The following is an 11,211-nucleotide window of genomic DNA, read 5'->3' on the forward strand; positions in this document are numbered from 1 at the left end:
GCTCAGTTCTTAGGAAGATTCCACAAGTTACCTCAGAATGGTCCCAATACTTTTCCTTTCTACTTTAAGCAGATTTAATTTTCTGTTCCCTATAACCTCACTAACCAAAACACTCTTCCTCCACCCATGTAACAGAATGTCTGTCTCATATCCAGACCTATAAAGTTAGCATCTAGGACAAAAAGAGTAACCAGAAACAGGGCATACCAAGAAGAAAGGGATAAACCATGAACCTGAAAATGATCTGAGGGTGGAGAGCAAAGAAAGCTAAAATCTATCAACAGGTAGGAAGTTGGAGAGAGAAAGTAGAGGTCAAAAGGGAGGGGACAAAACCAGTATTACGGTCTGGGTGGGTTGGAGGCCAGGAAAGGACATATGTGAACAATCACGCCCTGCTGTCACAAGCCTCCACTGCGTGGTCTGACCCCTCTCACTAAGTAAGCTAAGGGTGAACTTTCCTACACAATAAGTGGGATGGGGAGAAGGGGCAGAAGGATGGAGAAGCACTGGATCTCAGTAGAAAGCAAACACTTGAAAATGGAAATTTTAACTGTAGAATAGGGAAAGAGAAACAAAATTTTCATTCACACGTTGTTTCACTCATTGAACCAAAATTTATCAACTACCCAACAGATTTGATCGCAGCCCTCATACATTCTAGAGAGGTGAGTTATACATTTCAAAACATTGAGAGTGACATGCCTAGTATTTAAATCCAAGTATGTCTGACTCCAATATCTCCATACTTTCAAAGTCCACCCACGTAAAAAATAGTGAAGACAAAGAAAGCTCTCAGGTTTAAAAGAAAAAAAAGAATCTCACAGTTTAAGTGACAGTTTCAGAAGAGCAGAAGCTAGACTGCGAGGGAATCATCATTAACAAATATCTTTTGCATGCTGGACACTAAGAAAATGTACAGCACAGATGTAGTCTACTTGTCAGAAAGTTGGTCATTGAAAAAAGCAGAGATATAAGGTACCTGGAAAGCAACGAGTTGACAGATGTATATACAAGCCAGTGGCATCCTGAGCATGTTTCCAGGTACAAGGTAAGAAGCACCACAGAAGTTTAAATTATACTAAAACACAACTTATATTCCCTGATGAAGCAGTGTTTTGGATAAGGTGTAAGAGAGGATTTCAGGAAGAAGAAAAGGCAAGGCAGGAGGCAAAGTTTTACTGTGCTGAGCAGAAATCCCCACGTGAGGGTTGATTAGTCATCCTTATTGAGGCAGATCTAGTCACAAAGGCCACATGCCTTTCTCCTGCAACCTTAAGCTGTCCAGAACCAGAGAAAGAGGACAGTGGGGACTGGCACATGGGCCAGGTTTGGGATCTGTCAAGGACGAGGGGAAAAGCATCAATGAGATGACTAACCTGGGCTGAGACAAGTGAACCTAGAGATGGACTGGGTAGAAGCAGAGGTACCTAAGGATGATGTCATTGCTAACATCACAGGTACAAACTCTTCAGTCTGCCCCACAAGGAAAGTTCTCCACAGTCTTGTCCCCACTGACCTTTTCAGCCTGCTTCTCATTACTTTCCTGACACCAAATTATTGTAGCTACCTGAATGTTATCCAGGAATTTCGGCTGGCAAAGAAAAAGGAGGCAGGCAACTACTAGAACCAAAACTAGGGGGACTTTTATAAGGCTGGAGGTGGCTATTCAAATCAGAATCTGAAAGAGAGGGCAAAGGAGTGCACCCCACTTGCTGACACTGACTTAGGCTAGCACAGTTCTTAAAGACCACCTATTTGACAGGGGAGCACAGCAGTGTTTTTTAAGTAGAAACCATGGCTCTGTTCAGAGTTGCAGTTGAAGGAGGACTCCTCTCATTACAAAAGCAAAGGGGTCTAGCTCCTGGGAAGAGGGAGGCTGGGAAAACACTGCACAGAATGTTAGGCCCTGTGCAAGTAGGTTAAGGTTCAAGAAAGGGTTCTATTTTCATGGAACTGAGAAGCCCAGGCTCTGATTGCTGACTGAGGGAATCAGACAAAGGACAACAGTGTGAAGGGCATGCAGGTGCCCAGAGACTAACTCCAAATAATGTGCTTCGGGCAGCAGATTCACTGCAGAAATGAGCTCTAAATTCTTTTTTTTTTTTTTGGCACCGCCGAGTAGCTTGTGAGATCTTAGCTCCCGACCAGGGACTGAACCCGGGCCCTCAGTAGTGAAAGTGCCAGATTCTAACCACTGGACCATCAGGGATTTCCCCTAAATTCATATTTTTGAATGATGGACATCATGATAAGTATTAGAAATAAGAAAATGAATAAAACTCTCTGCCAGAAACAAATATTTAATATACATTGTGATTAATGACTGAACAGAAAAAACAGGAAATTACTATTGGAGATGAGTGTGTGTGGTGACAGAGAACTCTTCCTAGAGGGTATGATACCCAAGAAGGGTTTTGAAGGATGATAAGGAGGTTACCAAGCACACAAGGAAAGGGGCTCTTTCTCTTCAAGTGGAGAAAATGACACATGTAAAGAGATCAGTATCAGGAACAAGGCAAAACAGGATGAAATTATATATTAGAGGAATAAAAATCTCAGTCTTATACCTGAGCTGTATACAAAGGGTGAGGGATGCTGGCATGAGATTAAGTCAGAGAGAAAGGGAGGGGCCAGACTCTGAAAAAATTACATATATAATATGCAAAGGAGTTTGGATTGTATCTTATAAAGGGGCTGCTGGCCACACTATGGAAGTATTAACATAGCTCCAAGAGGGCAGTACCCCAGTGCACAGAACCCTGGTCCTTAGAAAGCAACCATATTTGCCCAAATATGGGGCAAGTGTGCAGGGTATTGGGCTCAAGGAGGAAGCAATGGGTCAGGACCAGAGGCTGAGGCATGCTACTCATTGCAGCAAGGATGGCTTTGACACTCACATGCTTTCCTGACTCCCTGCTGTTCTGATGCTGTGATCTTAACTCCTGAAATGTCTGCCATCCCTGTGAACTAGAAACCTACCAGTCCTAAAAGCTTACCTGCTTAAAATCATTTCATCAGCAAGGTTTTTTCCTACTTCCCAGGTATTGTGAGCTCTCTCTCCCTTACAAACTCGCAGCACTGTGCAACTTCCCTTGGTTATTTATCCATATACTCCAACATGAAGATAATTATTTCCCCAACTAGCCTGTAGGACCTCTGAAGACAACGACAATATTTTACTCTATCGTAACTGTCTCAGGACTCTATTGACCAATGTGCACACATCCCTAGGAGCGTATAGTTGGTACTCTTCCATGCTGAGAGTTTTTAATGAGAGAATGATAAAGAGTACCAGCATCTTCTCTCTTATCCCAAGCAATTAAGTTTGCACACTTAAACTGCAAACTCACATGCACTGTACTCCACAAAGGAAAGGAACTCCTGGCCTACTCTCCTTAGAAAGCAGTTGAGGGAGCTTGCATCTGCGGTCTTCCCCATGATTCAAGCAGCTAACCAAAGTTCTTCTTTCAACTACATATCCTTTAGAGTGCAGGTGGACCTAGTAGGTGATGTTCTGGCAACGTTTTAAGATCACCCCATTACACCATCTGCTTCAGTGGACACTGGCATTCATTAAGTTCTAGTTTATTTGAATATCTGTATTTTTTGTCCTCATGGGAGTATATTGATTTAATCCACATAAGGACCTGGAAAATTAGCATTATGTGTTTCTAAACTAATACTTTGAACTGACATACTTTCTCAAAGGTCCTATCCTGAATGAAGAATTTAATCAAATAAAGAAAATAATGTAATAGCAGTTCTAAACAATGTAATAATTACTTCACAAATAATGAATGTCCTGTGAAAAATTTTTAGATTTTGAAATTTTTGTCTTGCTGTATTTTCAAAGTATGCTTCTGTGTGCTAAATCAGCCTACAAATTAATTTTAACATGATATGTCTACAGAACTTAACACCACACTATTAAAATTACAACCACATAAGATTATGTAGGTATGTGAATATGCGCTAGAAAGGAAGACAAAAATTATAAATGGATAGATAAGGGGGTAGGACTGTGGATAATTATTAGTTAAGTTTTTGGTTTTGAGTAATTGTTATATAATTGTTATCTGTACAATATTTTTAAAATAAATAAAGTGCTAAGGCCATAAGGTTGTTATAAAGTAAACTGAATCCATGAGCAACACAAGAAAAACTGCCAAGCTGTCTCACTTCATATTTCAACCATCACATTTAGCAAATATCACTATTTACATTTAGCAAATATCACTATCTCTACAAAGCTTTTCCTGATCCTTATAATTTTATGTCATCATTCCACATCTTTCCAACTAGTCAAGAAGTGCAAGTGGAAACTACTTGCATGCATTCAATTCATACCCAGTATTACCACCTGAGCTTTCACACCCCAGGTTCATTTTGTAAAGTATAGTCCTAAATTTAAAATCTAACTCTATGTAAATCTAGCCTTTCCTCATCATACTATCTGATTCTTTCTTTCTGGAAATTAATTAATTCATTTGTGTTTTAGTTCTGGTACTTTAACTCATACCCATTTCACTATTTTAAGTTTTTTTTTTTTTTAATGTTGGTCTTCTAGAATGAAGCTTAGATGTTCAAATAGAACTATTAACTATTTCCAGAGGGAAATAAAGTTTTCTCTCTGCTGATAACATTGGGAAATCTACCTAAAAATCATTAACATGTAATTTTACAATTAATTTTTCATTTACAAGTTTTTAAAATGTGGATTTAAAATCTGATCATTAACACATATGGAATACGTGCTATATTTCTAACTTTCACTATGTAAAATTAATCAGAAATATAGCAGAAAAAGGATGCTCTGATTTTTGCCTCTGAACAGTAAGTACATATAAGAGCCCTAATGTTTTATCAGACCTAAAAAAAGATAACGGAAAATTCTAAATTAACGATGTCAACATTACTAATAATCACAAACGTTCTTTGCAGAGGGACATGTTCTTCATTTCTGACAATTCACAAATAGTGTTCAAAAACTATTTCCCCACATCACAAGCAAATAAAGGCACTACTTGACAGACTGTATATTTTTTTCACACATTAGTTCAAATATCATTGTGAAATTGAATGCTTCTTTTTAAGAAAGAAACTGATTTGTTTGATAGATAAATTAGCCAACAAAAATCACTACCTTCACAAACATTTCATGTTAATAGGAATAAAGTCAGTCTCAATGGATTTTTAAAATTAATCCCTCTGATATTTTACCACATTCAAATAATACTCGAACCCAGAAGGTAGGCAAACCCTCCATGACACAAATGAGGAAGCTGAACTCCTAAGATGAGGTGACACAAATTCCTACAGTCATAATGTAAACCAGAGACTTAAATTCATTCACAGTAGACCCTCAACTTCCTATTAAGTTAATTTATTACGGTAGCAAATAGACAATCAGCATAATAAGTTCCACAAATTTAAGTTTTTTAGAAAGACATACATTCTACCGGAAAAAATGTTTTCAATAAAAAAGAAAAAGACTTTGAAGGTAAATTTAATATCAAACTTAGAACTCAAAATACACAAATACAAGCCATGCCTAAAACACCATCATAGTTAAACAGATGTGAATAAACAGAATTTATACATATATTAATGAAATAAGGTTGGTTAAAATACATCTCTGTTGTGAAAGGTTGACAAGTTTTCAGACCAATGATAAATTTTATTCTGGGCCAAATAAAAAGAAAAAACACTTGGTCAGCAGAAAATCTGCTGAGGAATAGCTATGTATGTACGGCATTAATTGGAATGAGTGTAGTATCTTCTGCTACTTCAAAATGATGTCTGAAAGATTAAAAAAAAAATCCTGAAGCACAGTTCTACCTCAGCATACACGCTCAATGCATTTCTACCTAGGCTGGCTAAGGGAAAAAAGAAATCTATATATCACAAAACATTCTTTCACAGCTTATTTTTTATTGTGACTATATGTAAATTGCAGAACATCTGGAAAAGCATAAAGAAATTATCTACAACTCTATAATCAAAAGACAACTGTTATCTTTTTTTAAAATTATATCCTTCCAGACTTCTTACCAAGACTTCTTATAAAGGAGAGTAAAAACTCCAGCTTGTAACTTAACATTACAATATTGCAGACATTCCCATTATTAAAAATTCTATAGGCTTTTTAAAGCACTGCTTCTCATTTTGAAATCTGACTTCTTTTTAGGTTATGTGAAGAATCCCAGTGGACCCTAAAGCACATCTGTTAGACTAGTAACACTGACTGCAGTTCCACCACAGACCTCATCAGGGTTCTTTGGGTAAGAAATATAATTTTTAAAAATTAGGGAATTCAAATCCCATACGATTCCTGAGTTTTCAGGCAATGTATACCTAAATGGCCCTTACTTTATCAATTTAGTAAGCTCAAGATTAACAATGATAGGGTCTTCCTTGGTGGTGCAGTGGTTAAGAATTCGCCTGCCAATGCAGGGGACACGGGTTCAAGCCCTGGTCCGGGAAGATCTCACATGCCGCGGAGCAACTAAGCCCGTGCGCCACAACTACTGAGCCTGCACTGTAGAGCCCACGAGCCACAACTACTGAGCCCACGTGTCACAACTACTGAAGCCCGCGCACCTAGAGCCCGTGCTCCACAACAAGAAAAGCCACCGCAATGAGAAGCCCGCGTACCGCAACTAAGAGTAGCCCCTGCTCGCCGCAACTAGAGAAAGCCTGCGTGCAGCAACAAATATCCAACGCAGCCAAAACTTTTTTAAAAATTAAAAAAAAAAAGATTAACAATGATAATCAGTTATAGCTATTTGTACTTTACCCTTTTCAAAACTCCTGTGTACTAGCATTTCATTTTCATCAAGCTAGGAAATAGGTATATATTCTCTTATCACTGATGTAGAAAACTGAGGTACAAAGAAATTAAATGATTTTTAAAAATTTACCCAATAAACAGGTGGACTAGAAATCAGGTCTTTTAAATTACCAGCATCATTTCTATTTGTGTTCATCTACATTGATGTTTATATAACATGACACTGTGAAAGAGAACCATGTTAAAATGCTTTGGTAAAAACTGAAATTAAACTTAAAAAAATAAGGTAATGTTGCATGTTTAATTAGACCAGGTTTAAGAAATTCTAAAAGCAAGGCAATTATCTCATTTGGAGGGGAGACATTTAACTGGTTCTATACTGTTCAAAGATTATTTTTTAAACATGATATAAACAGTTTCAGATCTTGAAATAAGCAAAATGGTCAGAATATTCTGGTTATGTAGTTAGAGTTCTGTATCAAGGTACCTTATTTTTTGTGTGTCTTAGTTTCCTTATATTTGAAATGGAATAACAATACTTATCTCAGATGGCTGTGGTGAGGATTAAGTGAGTTAATAGACATAAATCACTTAGGGCTGTGCCTGCCACAAAGTAAGACCCAATCAATCAGTGTTAGCCATATATAAGCCTGTTTTGCTTTTTCTACTAGGAGAAAAATAGAAGCACAGGTTCTAAAACTTAAATGGAGGAAAGGATTTCACACTAATTTATTAAATGCTGATGTTCAAGAATTCGTTTAAGGAGATGATCTAACTGAAACCTGAATGCTGCCTAGATCTGAAAGAGGTCAGTTTACCAAATACATTTTTCCCATTTACATTTTATTTCCACATGCCTGTCAAAGTTTCAGCATCTTCACAATGACAGGCTTATGGCCATGATTCCATACTTTACTGAAAACCATGAGAGCAACATTAAGCTGGACTTAAATGTGGAGATCAACCAAAATCCAAAACCCAAAACCCAAAACCCTTCCCAGCGATAAGTAACAATCCAATCTTTATCCCTCTCACTGCAATAAAATGCAGTGAAATGCAATGGAAAAACGTGTTCAATAACTGATGCCAAACTCTTTCAAAAATTGCTTTTCGCTGCCTGAAAAAAGTACTTTAAAGGGGGAGGAAATCAGCCTGGTATTCTCTTTCCATTATGAGTATTCAGTAAAGTTTTTTCTCAAGGATTGTTAACGGAAAAAAGTTTTGTCACTTTCTGTAAGGGCTTGCCCTTTTAACACGGAACGCTCCATTTGGGCAAGAGTACGCTGCTTTGGGTCCCAGACCCAGTGTCTGACCCAGGCAATCTAGACCACCATCCTGAATAGGCAGGGATTGCAAAGAGCATGTTCTAAATCCAACACTCAAAGATAACCAGAATAAACTTCATTCGATTTTGAACCTGAGCACATTGACAAAAGATGATAATTATCATCACTTGCCTTCAATGGATTTAAATGCTATTTAATTATCTTGCATTTCTACTCTGTCCATCCATCCATTTAGCTTAACATTAGGGGTCGCATCTCCAAAACTTCTTTTCCTCTCCAAGACTTTCCCCAGTAGAAGAATACAATACCCAAAAGGAGGCCTTCACAGCAAGGTCTCAATTCCCTCTTTTCAGAAAAATGAATGGGATTCCCCAAAAGTAAAGCCGCGCCAACTTGGGGGACAACAGACAGCCCATCTCACCAACTCAACCCAGCGAGTGCGGGGCCAGGTCTGGCCACGCACCGAAGCGCACCGCACCTACCCCGCGCGTCTGCAGATTCATTAACGGCCCGGACACCCGGCGCCCAGGAGGCTCCCTCGACGCCCCCCCCCCGCCCCCACCCGGGGCTCCGCGCGCCGCGCACTCCTCGGGAACCACTCACCTTGCTGGGCTCCGGCGTCCTCAAGCAGCAGGAGCAAGATAAGTAAGAGGAGGAGGAACAGAGGCATGGGGAAGGAGGAGGGGGAGGAGGAGTTGGAGCGGGGAGGGAGGGGGTAGGAGCGGGAGAGGGGGATCGCGGCCCGGGCGGGGGCGGCGGCCGCGGCCCGGACTAGGAAACGATGAGGGCTGTGCCCGGCTCTCACCACCGCCCGGCTCGCCATCGCGGCGGCCGGCAGTCCGCCTGCATAGTGCGGGCGCCCCGGGGCCGCGGCACCGGGCGAGGAGGCAAAGGCAGCGGCAGGAGAGTGAGAGGCAGCGCGCGCTTCGCCCCGCTCCGGGACCCCCTCCGCCCCTCACTCCGCGAAACCTCCTCCTCCTTCGTCCCTTCCCTCCGCTCCCCGCCCGGAGACCCCAGGCCGGAGCGCAAGGGAGGGGAGGGAAGGAAGTGGGGTGCTCGAGCCGCGGAGGGCAGCTGGGGGACGCGCCTCCCGCGCCGCGTTCCTCAACCCGACCCCTGCCCGCCGCGCTCGCCCCGGACTCCGGCTAGCTGGCAGGGCGGTCGCCCGCTCCCTCGCGCTCCCTCTCGCGCGCGCTGGCCACGCCTTCACAGCCCGCCACGGCCAATCCTCGGTCGGCTCTGGTCCGTCTCCCTCTGCGTCACCCAATCAACACGCTCTCTCCTCGGTCGACCCGTTAGCTCCGCGGCCCACTCCTCGAGCTCCACCGCCCCTCATCTCTCTCCTCCAATCACTGCGGCCTTGGGAAGCGTCCCACCCGCCCCCCCAATCCGGGTTCCGCCCCCAAACTCGGGCCCCCGGCAGCCCTCGCCCGGCCCGCGCTCCTGTTATTGTTGGGACCACAGCCCGAGCTGATCCGGCTGAGGCGGCTGCTTGCTCTGGTCAATGACTTCCGGGACTTCCCCCAGCTCGCTCTTCCCTGCTCCTCGGGCCCAGCTTGCCCATTGCTCCTCCCCCGCCGCACATCAGGCCACTGGAAGGGGTGGGAAACCGGGATCCTGGCTGGTTTCAGCTGGGAGCTGAGTCTAAGGGACTTTTTTTTTCAATAGCAGAGCGTGTTTTTTTTATTAAAACTACAGCCAGTTGTTGCAGCAACTCCAGATACAGTGTTCAATTTTAAAAATATATGTATTTCCTGCTTCCTATGCCTTTTACTATATTTACTATTGGGGGGGACAAAAAAGTATATAACAAGATACATGCCCCTAAAGCAATTTAAACCTAACATCCTAACATGCATTGAGCGATTCTACCAAGACTTGTTGAACACCTGCTGTCTACCTGCAAACCCTTTGCTAAGAGTTGTGGGATTTGCAGTCATAATACAGAAATCTTCCAGTATCTTGTATTGGGACAGAGATGGAAATACATCATGAAAGTCAGAATAAAATAAATACTAATCAGAGTCACAGGTAATCTGATGGAGACTGTGAGAGGGATGGAGTGACAAAAAAGAACTTGTTTGGGGAAAGGGGAATCCACAGGACTAGGTGGAGATTAGTTTTAGGAGAAAGGTGCCATCTGGATGTTCTTAACATGGGCCTCTAGGAGGAGGATGGTGTCATTAATAAACAGGAAAGGTGGGTCAGATTGTGTGAGCAAGTGAGTTAATTTTGGACATACTGAAATGTATTTGAGATATCCACTAGCTTGTGTGTGAAGTTACATAACAGGCAGGTGGACATTTTAGTCTAAAGCTCAGGTTGAGAAGTACCTCGAAGTCATGGGTGAGGGTCATAAGTAGATGTGATTTCAAAACTATGGAAGGGACTAATATCCTCAAATGAAAATCTGAGAATTCGAAAGGACTTTGAAGGTCATCTTTTTCAGTTCTCCTGCTGACCCCTCATACACTGAACCCTTCTACCAAATTTCTTAAATAAGCATTTATTAGATGCCTATTAAACCCTATTATGCTTAAGACCTAAAGTAGACAGTGGGCAAACAAAGTTCAATCAGAGGAGCCTACGTTCTGCGGGGGAGGCGAACATATAAACAAATCTATTTCTATCAGTGCCACGCTGGAGGTGTGGACTGATGCCACAGTACCACAGTGGAAGGAGTTCAAGGGACCCATCACAGTGAGGATGAAACTCCAGCAGAGTCTTGAATGCGACGACAAAGTGAGGAAGGTGATCTCAGGCCAGAGGCAAAGTAGGCTGGCTTACAGGCACCATGTGAATGGTGTTGATGGAGCGGAATGGGGTGAACAATTGCTGACTTAATGGGAGTAACTGAAGACTAGTGTGTAAAAGTGGGTAGGGGCAAGACCTAAGACAGGCTACAAAGTCAGGATTTTATTTAGTAACATTAAGAAACAACTAAAGGGCTCTAAGAAAGAGTGATATTATCAAATTTTTATTTTAGGAAGCTCAACCAGACAGGTAGGTGAGGAATGGGCTGGAGGAAGAGCAATTCTGGAGGCCAGGAAGAGCCAGTCTGGAGACTGGTCCAGTGATTTTGTATAGCTACAGGGAGTGATGGTGAGTCTGAACTGCAGTAGCAGTGGGCTTGGA

General features: G+C 42.1%; 1 protein-coding gene across 1 annotated transcript in view; it reads right to left on the reverse strand.

The window, feature by feature from the left end:
* Nucleotides 1–9,238, reverse strand: part of DCBLD2 (discoidin, CUB and LCCL domain containing 2) — an 87,556-nt gene extending 78,318 nt beyond the window's left edge. The window contains exon 1 of the mRNA XM_027103078.1: nt 8,680–9,238. Within this exon, the coding sequence (XP_026958879.1) occupies nt 8,680–8,899 (220 nt within the window). The 5' untranslated portion in view covers nt 8,900–9,238. The remainder of the gene's footprint in view (nt 1–8,679) is intronic.
* Nucleotides 9,239–11,211: the final 1,973 nt, after the last annotated feature.

The sequence above is a fragment of the Aethalodelphis obliquidens genome, unplaced genomic scaffold, assembly GCF_003676395.1.
Source record: "Aethalodelphis obliquidens isolate GAN/ISIS:26980383/991018 unplaced genomic scaffold, ASM367639v1 scaffold1, whole genome shotgun sequence".
Classification (NCBI taxonomy): Eukaryota; Metazoa; Chordata; class Mammalia; order Artiodactyla; family Delphinidae; genus Aethalodelphis; species Aethalodelphis obliquidens.